At 40.5% G+C, this 15,295-nt stretch overlaps 1 protein-coding gene across 8 annotated transcripts in view; it reads right to left on the bottom strand.

The window, feature by feature from the left end:
- Positions 1 to 279: 279 nt before the first annotated feature.
- Positions 280 to 15,295, bottom strand: part of LOC127430504 (rho GTPase-activating protein 42-like) — a 59,279-nt gene continuing 44,263 nt past the window's right edge. For 5 of the 8 annotated variants that reach the window (XM_051680326.1, XM_051680328.1, XM_051680325.1 and 2 more), the window contains 11 exons: positions 14,817 to 14,891; positions 14,398 to 14,482; positions 13,278 to 13,336; positions 13,069 to 13,174; positions 12,791 to 12,950; positions 12,111 to 12,279; positions 3,045 to 3,440; positions 2,081 to 2,237; positions 1,900 to 1,959; positions 1,650 to 1,729; positions 281 to 1,494 (listed from right to left, as the gene is read on the bottom strand). In XM_051680326.1, coding sequence (XP_051536286.1) covers positions 1,406 to 1,494; positions 1,650 to 1,729; positions 1,900 to 1,959; positions 2,081 to 2,237; positions 3,045 to 3,440; positions 12,111 to 12,279; positions 12,791 to 12,950; positions 13,069 to 13,174; positions 13,278 to 13,336; positions 14,398 to 14,482; positions 14,817 to 14,891 — 1,436 coding nt within the window. In that variant the 3' untranslated portion in view covers positions 281 to 1,405. Of the gene's footprint in view, positions 1,495 to 1,649; positions 1,730 to 1,899; positions 1,960 to 2,080; positions 2,238 to 3,044; positions 3,441 to 12,110; positions 12,280 to 12,790; positions 12,951 to 13,068; positions 13,175 to 13,277; positions 13,337 to 14,397; positions 14,483 to 14,816; positions 14,892 to 15,295 lie in introns of all 8 variants that reach the window. The other 3 variants (XM_051680322.1, XM_051680323.1, XM_051680329.1) reach the window with 2 other exon arrangements.

The following is a 15,295-nucleotide window of genomic DNA, read 5'->3' as shown; positions in this document are numbered from 1 at the left end:
ACTTATGAAAATTATATGTTATGATTTTATAATTTACAAAAGTAAGATTACAAAATGTTTCAAAGTAATAATAATTTAAAAAAAAGCATTAATTTGTTTCTGATTTGTTTTTGACAATGTAAATGTCTAATATCAAACCTATCAGTTAACTAATCAGGTTTACTTCATGTGGGAACTATTAATAAAACACGTAAACACACTAAAACTAAAAGGATTTCAAGCCCCAATCATAGTTTCATTATTTATAACAAAACATTTTAATAGTTAAAATGCTTTATGCGAAAATGACCAGACAAACATTAAATTACTTTGTTTAATGTTATTGACCATTATTATAGTCTGCATATCATATTTTTTTCCATTTAAAAATATTGAAATGCTAAACCAATGTAAAATAAAATACAGCAGAACCATTACATAAAATGCATTTTTTTTTCCCCGAGCACAAAATAACACATGTATATGAGACATACTCAACAACAAAATTTAACACGTCAGAAGTATTTTCTCTTTCTTGATTGTACTTCATTTAAAATGCACTATATTACACTCACAAATAACACTGTTTTAACAAACACCACAAAACTTATAAAGTACATTAGTATAATTAAATATATTTGAAGATATTTTATTAAAATACGGGGACAAAAATGATAAGAACACTAAAATGTCCTTTTTTGAAGAATCAGAATCTAGAGGTACTATGTTTTGTACCAGCTGCACAGAATTTCAATGGGTGACAACACATGATTTCTCTCATGTGTCAAGATTCAATAACACTTTTACTACTGTTGAAATAAAAGGTCTGTACTCAATGATATAGCAAAAGACTGAAATTACAGATGACCTGCATCTACCAAACAAGTTCCTTCTTTTGGTACCAATTAAAAGAAAGGAAATAAAATATACCACTAATAATCACATGTGTATTACATTGGACAATAATATCTTCTGCAGGAGTGCTGTTAGCATTTGGTTTTCATTAACTTTTATGCACAGACAGAATTAATTTGTATGCTTATAGTACAGGTGCCATTTTCCCTTTATATAATACAAATCTATAGTTTCCTTCAGATCCGTACCACAGCGCTGATCAGAGTTATGAGCAACCTCATCTCTTGAATTACAGTTTTAAAATATCACAGTCCATAAGCATTATGGACCATTTTGTGTGTTAATACAGTCAACTGCATATACTGAGAAGGCTATAAAATCTATTAATACATTTAAGACAAATGTAATATCTACATCCTAAAAAACATTATCATATGAAATGTTAATGATCTGGTTATAATGCTATGCAATAAAACTATTTATATACAGTTTGGCATTAATGTACATAAATGGTCCCTTTTTTCAGAAATGATCACCATGGATACCATGGACTTTGTCTTTTTCATCCCCATCACTGGAACACCACATAATTCTCTGGGATCAGTCCAGTTTTGCCTTCATATGCTGCTTGAAGCCAACCAGGTTCAACAGAGGGATACACTACATTAACAAACACAAATTCAAAGCTGAGGCAAAAGCACAAAAAATAAACATCTGCTTTAGCAATTACAACTTAGTGTACTCATGTTCTATGCTCAGTATGAATGTTCTACAGTATGTAAATCCTAATATTCTTCTGTGGAGTGAACAGTTACCGTCGGAGAAGAGCGCCCCCTGAGGGAAGCTGAGCTCATGACTGTGCTCTGCTTGACAGGAGTACAAGGCTTTTGCCTCTCTGTAAAAAAAACACCAGAGGGGGTCAGAGACAATGCAACTGAGCAAACTAATATCACTAATATTAGCATCAGCCACACAGTTATCTTTATGAGTGGCTGTTCACAATACTGAAAACATCAAGAATTTGTTTAGTAATATTTTGGCAAAAATTGATAAATCTCTCAATACCTTCCCAAAAGAGGTTGGGAAATCACAGGGCTCTCAAAGATTGCTGCCCGAGAGGCCACTCTGAAATAACAAGCAACACCAACAAATAATGTGAGCAAATTCACATCAGCACATACTTCCCAAACTGTGACAAACAGATTTTTTGAATTGACAGAGAATTACTTAGAAGGTTGTTGCTTACATAGATCCAGGTCTCTGGTAGCCATTGCTGGCTGAAGAATCAGCTCTGTATCTTATGGTCTCTTTAGAAGGAAGCTCTGGCAGATGCAGGGACTTCAGACTGTCTCTCTGACCCTGTGATACAAGACTCTGAATGGAACCGTGACAGCTCCTGAAACCTTAACATGACCAAGAGATGACCATATTAGAGTAAAGTTAGACAAACTTATTGATTCCTGAGTAGAAATTCAGTGCAAGAGAGCAGCAACATCAAACACATAGGGGTGAATTTGCAAATTGCGGCACCTTTGTGAGTGGTATTTTAGCACAAAAACCTGTGCAAAAAACAAACAAAACAAAAACAGTGTCATGCAACTTAAATATTTAAATTCTGTCATTTTCATTCCATAACGTGCAAACATGCCTCCTTTCTATGTAAAACTAGGCTCATAATAGATTGCACTTCATTCACAAAGTGCTATTTGCCCGGTGCAATAAAAACTTTTACCAAGGAAAGCAGGCGGTAAAATTATTTCATTTAAAAGAGATGTTTGTATACATTTTCTATTGATGATGGCAGTAGTAATTTATTAAATAATGATCAAATGATAGAGAAGAGCATTATAACCTGGCAAATATCCAGATGCACTATATAGTTAAGCGCACTTTTAACATGTTAAAGAGATGATTCAGGTGTCTGGATAACAGTAGTAGAGTTACGCTGTACAGTCCCGGCAGAGTGTGCCAGATCGAGGAAGAGGTCTGCCACATCATCCGTAAAACAATGATTAAAATTGAATTGCGCCTAGCAAATTACATTCAGCATAGATTTTGTGGGTGTGTTGATCTGCATAATTCCTTTTGTGAATCGGATGATAAACCAGCGCAAAGTGCGCATGCCAATTACTGCCGCTTTTACCGGATGCAATTCATTCTTAGTAAATTTGCCAACAATGCTAACACAGCTACACACCAAGTTTGTTCACCTTCAGAGATATGGAGAGAAGTGAGAGAAGAACAGGAGGACAGGCTGCGCTGTTCCTCACCATGCTCCTCCAGTCGCTCCCCTAGGGGCTTCTGGAGGAGCTCTGGTACTGGTGACCCTCGATCCCCTGGGCTCGTACTTAACGCCTCTTCCCATTCTCCATCTGTCTTGGTGGTGTCCTCTTTAGAGCTGGAGTCAGGGCTGGTGGTGCATGCAGAACTTTTAGGCCCATTAGAGGAGGGAGAGTGAGTCGTCCAGCACAGACTTCCTGATGCCATGTGTTTGGAACACGAAGGGGAGCCCGTCTTCGAACAGCTGTTCTGCTCTGAAGAGTGTGAGGAGAGAGACTCCATACTGCCCATGGGAGTGCTGCTAGGACTGCTACTAAATGTGTCACCTGATGGAGACAGAGACAAGGAGAAAGAAATGTGAAATTAATGGAGGAAGAGTGAGGAGAAAAGACACCAGTCTAAAATTTGAACACACTTGACTGAATTTGTGTTTCTCATGATCTCAAAGGAATATTCCGGGTTCAATACAATTTAAACTCAGTCAACAACATTTGTGGCATAATGATGATTACCACAAAAATTAAATTCGATCCACCTTTTCTTCAAAAAAAGCTAAAATAGAGTTACACTAAGGCACTTACAATGGAAGTGAATGGAGACCATTTTTGGAGGATTTAAAGTAATAAATGTAATGCTCATTTTATAAAAGTACTTACATCAATTCTTCTGTTAAAACTCATATATAATTTGAGCTGTAAAGTTGTTTAAATGGCCCTTTTTACAGTCTGTAGCAAATCCCTTAGTTCTCTGAAATAAGGAAGCAGGAGTCAACGTACTTCGTTCCAAAATACAGTCTTTCTTCACACACAAAATCTTTTGCTTTTCAGCAGAACGTTTTGCAACGCACACACACACACTCGCTGGAAGCTCAGCTCTCTCTCTCTTCTTCCGCCACCTCCTCCCCTTTTATCTCCGTGTCACAGCTCACTGGGAATACAAACAGGTGTTAGCACAGGGGTAAATCCTTAACCACTAAGTTTTCCACAGCTCTCCACAGATCAGCGCTCAATCACACCCCCACCTCCACATATCCCCACCGCCTGACTCAGGCTGGGGAACCGTTCGGCCTGCCACCGAAACCCCTACATTCCGAGAGAGAAAATCGCCCCCAGCCATCTGCATTAAGGGCTGAAGTGAAAGATACCAATGAGTGATCCACGCATTGGTATCCTTCATGAGGTGGAGCCATTGGAGCGGGGTGTGATCCGAACAGAGGGTGAAGGCCCTCCCAAGCAGGTAGTACCGGAGAATGAGGACCGCCCATTTGATCCTCCTCCTCCACTACCTGGGGTAATACAGCCCCCAACCCCGTCCGACGCATCCGTCTGTAACTAAAAAAGGGAGAGAGAAGTCAGGGAAATGCAAGAGTGGTCCACCACAGAATGCAGCTTTCACTTGTGTAAATGCCTGTTGGCATGGCTCCATCCACTGGACTAGGTCTGGTGTTCCCTTTTTAGTGAGATCCGAATATTTAGGTACAAACCTACAATAATAGCCAGCCAGCCCCAGGAACTTTCTCACCTCTTTTTTGGTCTTGGGTCTCAGACAAGCCGCAATAGCTGCTGTTTTATCAATTTGGGGACGCACTTGTCCATGACCCAAGTGGAAACCAAGATACCATACTTCCACCCATCCAATTGCACACTTCCTCGGATTCGCTGTGAGTCCCGCCCATCTCAGCAATCTCAGGATGGCCCTCAGATGCTGGATATGCTGCTGCAAATCATTGCAATAAATAATATCATCCAGGTAAGCAGCGGCAAATGCAGTGTGCGGGCGGAGAATTTTGTTCATGAGCTGCTGAAACGTTGCCGGGGGCCCAAACAAACTGAACGGAAGGGTAACGAATTGGTGTAAGCCAAACGGAGTGGAAAAGGCATTTTTTTCTCAGGACATGGGAGTCAAGAGGATCTGCCAATATCCCTTCATTAAATCTATTGTTGAATAAAAGCAAGCCACACCTAACCGATCGAGCAGTTTGTCAATGCGAGGCATTGGGTACGCTTCTAATTTAGACACTGCGATAACTTTTATATAATCCACACAAAACCGGACAGTCCTGTTGGACTTCGGTACCAAAACCACTGGGCTGGCCCAGTCACTGTGGGACTCCTTGATCACATTCATATTGAGCATGGCCATGAGTTCCTGCTGTACTCTTTTTGCAACCTCATTGACTTGGGACGGTGAGATGTGGTCTCCACAGGGAACTGGGGTGGTTTGATGGCTGGTTTTTGATTCCACCTCCGGACCCAACTCCATCCTCTCTGGGATGACTGTCGCCAAAGCCACGGGTACCACCTCTCTCACCAGATTCAGGTGGTAAATTTGCCGCGCTCCACCTCTAATCCGTTCGTTTTACCTCATAGTCGACTTCCCCAACTCGCCGTGTGAAAAGGCCCTTGCCAATTGGCTAACAATTTAGACCTTGATGTGGGTAATAACATGAGGACCTTATCTCCCTGTGAAAATTCCTGTAGCGGAGTGTCCCAGTTATACAGCTGGGACTGCTGTTCCTGAGCCTGGAGCAAATTCTCCTGTGTTTCCCCAATGTGTGGAGTTTTGCTTTCAGGTCCAGAACGTATTGAATTTTGTTCTTATTCCCAGTTTTCCCTCAGAATATCCAGGATGCCCCAAGGCTTGCGGCCATAAGTAATTCAAATGGGGAAAACCCAGTGGAGGCTTGTAGGACCTCTCGTACTGCAATAACCTTCATTGTTAATTGAGAGAATGCACTCTGTGTGTGCAGAGTAGTAATCTAGGCAAACGAATATAGAGACTGTCAAGTCTGCTTAAAGTCTACTACACAGACTAGTATAAATAAAAAGTCAGTTTGATTTGAATATAGAAAAAGTGTCTAATTTACTCTGATACAAACATTAAAAAGTCAGGCTTTGTCCCCTAAAAATGTGCTTGTCCCACACTGACAGTCACTGCACTTCAGATACCACTTGGCAGCATAGCCTTCCAGAGAGTGTCTCAGGGTAACATTTTTTGGTTGCTTCATAATTCTCATACTTCCATTTTCATTACTTTATAGTTTTGATGACTTTATTATTCTTAAATGTGGGAAATATTAATAAAAAAAATGGGAAGATGTGTGCAAACTTTTCACTGATAGTGTAGCACAGATATGCAGCTTTAAACCAAAGAATATACAGCAAAATTAAAAATAAAACAATTAAGAAACAGTCTCAGAATCACGTGACACCACGCGAGTAGAAGCAGCCTAGCGGTGTTCTCCGCTACACTTTGCAACAATTATCATTTCAATCAACATTACTAGGTGAGAACTGATTTTGTTTTGATTTTTAAACTGCGCTGGGAGTGTAGGATGTCATCAGCCTGTGGGGACATTAAAAAGCATTTACGGCCACACGTGTCTGACACCTCTCAAGAGCAAGATTCCGGTTAGGAATGACCTCAGGATGTAGGTCAAGATATTGCGAACATTAATGCAGCGCTAATGGAAATCTCGACCAACATGGAGGGCCTCGTGGAAATACGTCAAACGACCACGTCTATGGAGGCTGGACAACTTTCTGCCCTGATCACAAGAATGGATGAGGCTGAAAAGCAAACAGAGTGTCTGGAAGCAGCCGGAAAAGAGCTGCAGACTAACCTGCCGGCCACCAAAGCTGATTTGGATCAGGTGTGGGAAAAGTTAGAGGATATGGAAAATCGAAGCAGACGTAATAATGTTTGTTTCGTTGGACTCTCCGAGGGAAAGCAAGGTCAAGATATGGTCAAGTTCCTGGACAGGCTTATTCCGAATTAGTTCGAAACAGCAAGCCGTCATCTGGAAATAGAACATGCACGCAGAGCTCTCAGTCGGCTTCCCAGAGAGGGTGACATACCCCGATCTATACTGGCAAGATTCTTGCGGACTTTGTTTTATGTGCAGCGAGGAATAAAAGCAAGTTGTGCTGCGAGGATTACAACATTATGTTTTTGCCAGACTTCACTAGTGTTACACAAGCGAAACGGAAGAGATTCAAAGAGTGTAAGAAATTAATTTACGCACAGGATGTAAGCTTCGCATTGCTTTACCCAGCTGAGAATTGATGCCAAGGATGGAAGTAAGACTTTCACATACCCACAAGAAGCTATGGCCTTCATTAAATCAATGGACTGAGTCGGTGGCTTTGCCCACAATCAATCAGTGGTATGGACTACACATTGTACATTTTGCTGATGCGGTCTGAGAGGGTTTGTTATTCAGTTGGTTGCCCACTGTCTCTCTCTATCTACTTTTTTAAAATTATTTTTGCAGTTCAATTTTATGGTGTATGCAAATAAATAAAAACAACACCGGACTGAAGTAATCTTGTAGCAATGGTGTCGCGGAGGGTCTTGTGTGTGTGCATGGATCGTCGGATTTCCGGGGAATGGACATCAGTAGGGACTGTTATGTGTGAGGGTGAAGCGCATTTTTTTCCTGTTCTGTAGGTTAAGGATTATATGGTTACATCATTGTTGCATTGTGGTCTATATAATTTAGCCTTGGGTATTCAATTATTCTTTGCATGTCAATATGTCACACTTTAATATAGGTAAAATGTTTCTCTCCACATGGAATGTTAATGGGCTGTGGCACCGTATAAAAAGAAGTAAGGTAATAACTTTTCTTAAGCGTAAAAAATTTGATATAGTGCTCCTTCAAGAAACGCAGCTTTCTGCACAGGAAGCTGAAAAACTTGGTAGAGCATGGGGTGGGCATGTGTTTTGCAGTGCTGATTTGAGTAAGAGCAGGGGAGTTGTGAAATTGATAAATAAGCATTTACAATTTAAATCTCAAACCGATTAAAGATTATTTAGGAAGAGTCATTATTGTTTTGGCTGAAATACAGGGGCAAAATCTTATTTTGGCTAATATTTATGCACCCAACGATAAGAACTTTTTTTATAGATCTTGAGGGGAAATTACAAGCAGCTGGGATCCTCTATGATATGGTTTTGGGTGGAGACTTCAATCTTTTAATGGATCCGGTCCTTGATCATAGTGATGAAAAAGTGTGTAAACCCTTTAGAGCAACGTTGCACTACAGAGTATGTGTAAAAATCTTGGTCTTACATACATTTGAAGACTTCTGAATCCATCTGTGAAGGACTACACCTTTTTTCATCAGTACTCTAGAACAGATTTTTTTTATTATATCTTATTTTATTTATTATAAGTCACTTATTCCATTTGCCACCGATTGCTCAATTGGGAACATTTTATTTTCAGATAATGCTTTGGTGTGTTTAGTTAGAGATGTTGCTGCATATAAAGAAAAGAAAATCATATAGATGCCGCTTTAATACATCCCTTCTACAGGACCCAGCATTTCAGCAAATGTTAAAGACAGAAGATAATGTTCATGTGGAGGCCAATTGGTCCTCAGTGTCCTCTGTGGGCGTGGCATGGGAAGCACTTAAGGCAGTTCTTAGGGGTTGGATCAAACAATATGGCTCATTCATTAAAAAGATCAAAGCACAGGAATTCATGGAATTGGAAAAGAGTATTAAAAGTGCTGAAACAGAGCTGAAGTGCCGAATGTCATCCAATGGTCTTAGGGAGTTGACTCAGCTAAAATATAGGTACAATACTATTTTGTCACAGAAGGTAGAGTTTTGCTACTTCATGGCAAGACAGACATACTCTTGAGTCGGGAGACAAGGCAGGGAAACCTCTTGCCAGATACATAAAACAGAGGGATTTTTTTTCCACTATTCCTTCACTGAAGTATTCTGGAGTCAATATATTTACCTCTGCCACAGATATTAATAAGGCCTTTAAAGAATTCTATTTCGATCTTTATAGATCCATGTCTTCATCTACTGATAAGGATATTAGCAACATCGTAGAGCCATAAGATCTTCCTAAACTGAATGATCATAAATACTTTCTTGACTCAGATATCACTTTGGAGGAGTTTGTTGAGATAATTAAAGCCTCGCCAACAGGTAAGTTACTGGGGCCAGATGGTTTTGTCACAGAATTTTTTAGATCTTATATCACAGAACTAGCTCCACTTATGTTAGAAGTTTACACAGTCATTAAAGAAAGGTGAACTACCACAAACCATGACGCAAGCCCTGATCAGTCTCATTCTTTTTTTTTCAATTAACATTTTTATTGATTCATAAACATAACAAAATAAAAAACACAACATATATACACTGAATCAACATTTAACCCCCCAATACCCCTCCCCAATCACCAAACCCACCCTAACCCCCAACGAACACCCCTGTGGCCACAAATAGACACATACACAAAAAACAAAAAATAAACATAATAATCATATATAATTAAAAGAAACATCTCTCTCTCCAGCCCCTCCTCGAGAGTCCCCCCAAAACACCAAGTAATTGCCCCACTTCCTGTCAAACAAATTCTGAACCCCCAGCTTTCTGCTTGACATCTCTTCAAAAGCAGCCACCCTCCCCATCTCCACACACCACTCAGGAAATGAGAACGCCCAATCCAACTTCCATCCCCTTAAAATAATTAGCCTGCCAGATCAGTCTCATTCTTAAAAAAAGACAAAGACCCAAATGAATTTAAAAGTTAATTGTCCAATTTCCCTGATCCAGTTAAATGTAAAAATATTGCCTAGAATTCTGGCTAATCAATTAAGCAGAGTAATAACATCTCTTATACATATAGATCAAGTGGGGTTTATTCATGGTCGTAGTGCTTCTGATAATATTAGACATTTTAAAAATATTATGTGCTCAGTAGTGAATAATCAGACCCAGACTGCTGCCATCTCACTTGATGACGAGAAGGCGTTTGATAGGGTGGAATGGAACTATTTCATTTTAAGATTTTGGAAATGTATGGGTTTGGGAACACTTTTATTGGGTGGATTAAGTTACTCTATAAACATCCATCAGCGGCAGTACAAACTAATGGATTACTTTCTGATTATTTTTGTCTTGGTAGGGAAACCTGGCAAGGCTGTCCTCTCTCCCCTTTGCTGTTTTGTCTTGCCCTTGAACCATTAGCAGCCACAATAAGAAAAGAACTGTAGCAGGATGTGTGATGCATAAACTTTTACGCTACGCAAATGATATATTATTTGTCTCCGACCCTAGAAGATATATGCCTAGCCTCCACAGAATTATTAATTCTTTCTCCAGATTTTTTAGGATACAGGGTGAATTGGTCTAAATCGAAAGCTCTTGCTTGGACAGTATATTACCCTACCACAGCTTTCCTACTTGGTATCTTTCAGTGGCCCAAGCAAGGCATTAGGTATTTAGGCATTTTATTTCCAGCAAATTTGAGAGATTTGGTTAGAGTTACTTTTGACCCATTAATGAAAAAGTTCTCGTGTCATGTTGATAGGTGGGATTCACAACATTTGTCTATGGCTGGGAAGGTCAATGTTATAAAAATGAATTGTATCCCCAAATTCAATTATTTACTGCAGTCTCTCCCTCTAGTAGTTCCTCTTTCTTATTTTAAACAATTTGATAGAATATCTAAGTTTTTTATTTGTAATGGTAAACGACCTTGGTTACATTTCAGTATGTTACATAGACCAATTGGCAAAGAAGGTTTAGGCCTCCCAAAAATTTTGTTTTATTACTATGTTTTTAATCTTAGACACTTGGCCCATTGGTCTCTTCCACCTGAGAGAGCCCCTCCCTGATACAACTTTGAACAAGCGGCCCTTGCCCCAATTTCATCATTGCAACGTCTTTCTATTAAATTGCCTATAGAAGTAAAAATGCATTCCATTATTTCACACATATATTCAATATGGACAAAGGTTTCCCGTCTGTTCAATTTTGATACTTACCAAAATGTTTCCTCAAGTATATGGTTGAACCCCAAATTATGTATTAACAAGTCCCCCTTTTACTGGAAAGAATGGATGGAGAAGGGTGTTGCTACATTCAGTGACCTTTATGAAAATGGAGCTATGAGATCATTTGAAAATATAACACAGCAAATTGGGATATCTAGTTATTAATTTTCAGGTATTTACAGTTGTGCCATTTACTTTGTACTATTTTTGGTGGTAGTACAAAACCCCATAAAGCTGCAGACACTCTCTGTATGGTGCTCACAGTCTTTGGAAAGGGGCATGAAGCATCAGTGTATTATTCCTTGTTGATTCAGAGTCTGGGTAATGGGGCCTTAACAGCTCTTAAGAGGTTATGGGAAAGAGATTTGAACTTTGTATTGGAGGATGGGGAGTGGGAAAGAATTAAAAAAAAATGTAAAACTATGTCTAGGAATGCAAGGGTACACCTTATTCAGTTTAAGACTCTGCAACATTTCTATTGGACTCCCTCTAGATTGATTAGGCTTTGTTTAAAAGACACACCTACCTGCTGGCGATGTCAGTTGGAGGATGGAGACAGCCCATGCTCTGTGGTTCTGTGCTAAGATTCAAGAATTCTGGTTTAGAGTCCAGAATTTTATCTGTGAGTTTTTAGATACTCAAATTTCATTCTGCCCCAGACTATGTATATTGGATGATGGGGCGGTTATTAAAGTAGATGACAAATATACAAAAAGCTAGGCCCAAACTAGTGTAATGATTGGCAAACAAATAATTCTTAAAGGATGGAAGTCAATTGGCACTCCCTCATTTCAAGAATGGTTCACCGAATTGGGCAGGGTGGTGGCATTCTAATATATGTAATATAAACAGCTTGGCAGATTAGATGCATATGGTAAGAAATGGGACAAATACATGACCTTTCTGGAAGGCTATTGGTGAGGGCCATGCGGCAATGTCGTGTTTATGTGTATACTCGGGCTTGGACCACGGGAATGTTTGTTTGGGGTTAGGGTGGGGAACTGGGAGGGGAATGGGGACTTAATGGGGGTTAAGGGGGATAATGGTTGACTCTCTGCATGTATTTTTTTTCTTTGTTCTGTGTTATGTTTGAGAATCAACCACTAAAAATTTTAATCTGAAAAAAGAAATCTTAGATCACAGAAGAACGTAAAGAAGCCAAACTAAATATCTGCATTAGGAGAAACTCACTGTCAGCATCAGCCAGACACAGAGCGGGAGGGTACAGGCCTCTGGACTTGCAGGATCCTGTGGACAGGCAGATGGCTTTGCTACGAGGAGCGCTGGTACGAGACTGAGAGTGAGAGCGAGACTGAGGCTGTGGCAGGGGGACGTTAGGGTCTGGAGCTTGGTGAAATATCTAAGAATAGAGAAAAACAGGCAATCGGATGGATGGGCAAAGGAAAAAAAATTTAGCCCTATAAAAATACAAAATCTACCAAATATCCTTAAGAACCTTTGTTTGGGTAAATTAGTCACTTCCCTATTAGCAAAATATTAATTCCCATCATTTAATGAAGCAATAAGTCATAAAAGATTGTGCGATCCAGTGAATTCACTCCATGTAAGGGAGTGTTAGATCTTAGGCATGATTCAATGCAAGCACTGCACGATTAACTGTGGCAAAATCACTGTAAAACACAGCCTTGATTGGCTTATTGCTTTTATAAAAAGGTGATAACAGCGACCATAAACTGTAGGCTGTGTATGGTTGCAAAGCAGTTTAGCAACTTAGCGCATTAATATAAAATTCAACGAATGTGTGGTCACAGGTACTTATGTCAACTATTTTAAAACTGCTACGAACAAGGCTTGTATCCTTTTTCTATTTGATAATTTGCCCCCAGCTGTTTGCTCATTGAAACGTTCACCTTGTCATAGTTTTCTATGAGAATTTCCACAACTATATTTTGAAACTTGATGTTCATCATGGCAGCCACTGTCTCTTCCTGCGATCGCATGAGTGTGGGGCCAAAAATCACACCCAGGTTAGACACCGTCATCAGATTCTTCTGGCTGTGTGTGGAAACTCTGTCAAAAAAGGAGAAAATTCATTTCAAACTCGCTCACCCCATTCAGGTCATCTTGTGGCATTTAGACATGCAGTTATGCTAGTCTGACTCAATGTTTAGCCATCAGAGTGACTTACACATGCAGGTGTTTGATTAGAATATCCAGCATCTCTCTGTTCTTGTATGGCAGCTTGTGGAGGAGGGCATGAACAGCACAGACTCTATAGTTCTGATCATCAGACTCTAAAAGAAAAAACAAAAGAAAAAACCCTGGATTCAATAAACAGGTTCCAGATGGGCATAATGAGGAGCTGACAAAGGAGAGAACAAACATTCTAGAACTCACTGACTGCCATGATGAAGTCTTTGTGGAATCTGTAAGTCATGAGGGGTTCTGCAAGACACCTGTAAGGAACAGAGCATGAGCCACTTTTTTGTCTTGATAAGGCATTGTGACGAGGAGGAGGGCATGGCCGGGCCATGGTGATGCATGGCTGGTGCTGAATCAGCTGATCAGCAGGAGAGCGAGACAAAGAAGAGCCGGAGGCACCAGTTCGAGAGAGAGAGATATGCACGCGCTGTGCTGCATGTATGTCTGTGTTTGCTTATGCTTGTTTTATGTTGAGTTTCTTATTAAACTTTATGTTTACTGTTCAGCCGGTTCCCGCCTCCTCCTTGCCCGTCCTTTATCTGTTACAGTGGTGCCGAAACCCAGGAGGGAGGAGGGATGCACTGTCGCGGAGTCCTCGCTGCTGCCATCTGCCTGGGGGACGAAGGGGTCACTGCCGGCCTCCGAGAGCCAGAGGAACCGCTGCCGTCTGCCAAAGTAGGGGAGGAGCGGTTCCATCCGCCAGGGGCCGGAAGACTCGCTGCCGTCTGCTGGGGGAGGAGTGAGCTGGCGTCCGCCAGAGGGTGGAGGAGCAGTTGAGGACCGGGCGACAGCACGTCTGGGAGCCATGAGCAAGTTCTTCTCTCTCTCCTCTCTCTCTCTCTCTCTCTCTCTCTGTGTGTCTCCGCTCACCCTTTCCCTCTTCCCTCACCTCCCCTAGTCTCTCCTACAGGTTCACAGGAGGCAGGACGGAACACCGGCCAACAGAACGGCCGGAAGGGCAGTGTCTCCCCTCCAGAGATGGGGTGGGTGGGGTTGGTCAGACCGGTGGCGTCCCAGCCTGAATCGGATGGGGGAGAAGTGTGACGAGGAGGAGGGCGTAGCTGGGCCGTGATGATGCACGGCTGGCACTGAATCAGCTGATCAGCGGAAGAACAAGATAAAGGGGAGCCAGAGGTGCCAATTCGAGACAGAGAGAGACGCACGTAGCCAAGTTGCATGTGTGTCTGTGTTTGTTTTATGTTGAGTTTCTTATTAAACTTTATGTTTACTGTTTAACCAGTTCCAGCCTCCTCCTTGCCCGTCCTTTATCTGTTACAGGCATTTTAGAAGCAAAAGGTATGAGCTTTTTATCAACCTGAGGTAATTCTTCAGCCCACTAGTGATGGTCTTGTTATCCCAGGTGTCCGGGTCAAGGTCCATATCTGTAGGAGCTTTGGCTGCTGCAAGGGTGACATGAACATACAAGCATATCTGTTAATGGTCACTATAAATATGGCATCTTAAAGTGGCCCCATGAAGTATGTGGACATTTAAATCACACATAAAATGCATAAATAGCATTGCATTTGATAAGAACATTATGTCATAACAAAAATGTCTTTTTGGGGGGCCACTGTATATGTGTTCTGCAAAAAAAGTGTAACTTTCAACACATTCATGCCAATAAAAAATGAACACCATTATACTCTACCTTTGTGGTATGTACAATACTGTATCTAAACTGTACAGGTTAGCGTAAGCAGAGAAAATAATCCTGGGAAAGAACTTACTCACCAAAAACTGAGGTCATAAGTCGTTGCACTTTAGAATTGACCCCACCTATTCTGTACAGCCCCATTGTGTTTATGCCTAGGCATGGGAGGAAAAGGACAATTATCTTATTACAAGCAATCATAAGAATACAGTGATACACTGTAAAATAATGTTCTGTCAGTTAACCTAAAAATTTTAAATATGGTAGCATCTAATTTCACAAGTTTTATTCAGGTCAAATAAATAACTTGCTTTTACTGAATTAACCTGGCTATATTCAATTATAATTATAATAATTATAATTTTATAATTATAATTTTATAATTTTTTATAATTTTTTATAATTATAATTTTCTTTATTTATCACACATTATACATTTGCACATATACAGTGAAATTCTTCTTTTTCACATATCCCAGCTAGGCTGGGGTCAGAGTGCAGGGTCAGCCATGATACGGCGCCCCTGGAGCAGATAGGGTCAAGGGCCTTGCTCAAGGGC

This window comes from Myxocyprinus asiaticus, chromosome 40, assembly GCF_019703515.2.
Source record: "Myxocyprinus asiaticus isolate MX2 ecotype Aquarium Trade chromosome 40, UBuf_Myxa_2, whole genome shotgun sequence".
Classification (NCBI taxonomy): Eukaryota; Metazoa; Chordata; class Actinopteri; order Cypriniformes; family Catostomidae; genus Myxocyprinus; species Myxocyprinus asiaticus.
The sequence above is the reverse complement of the archived record's forward strand: the minus strand, read 5'-3'. Positions and strand labels throughout refer to the sequence as shown.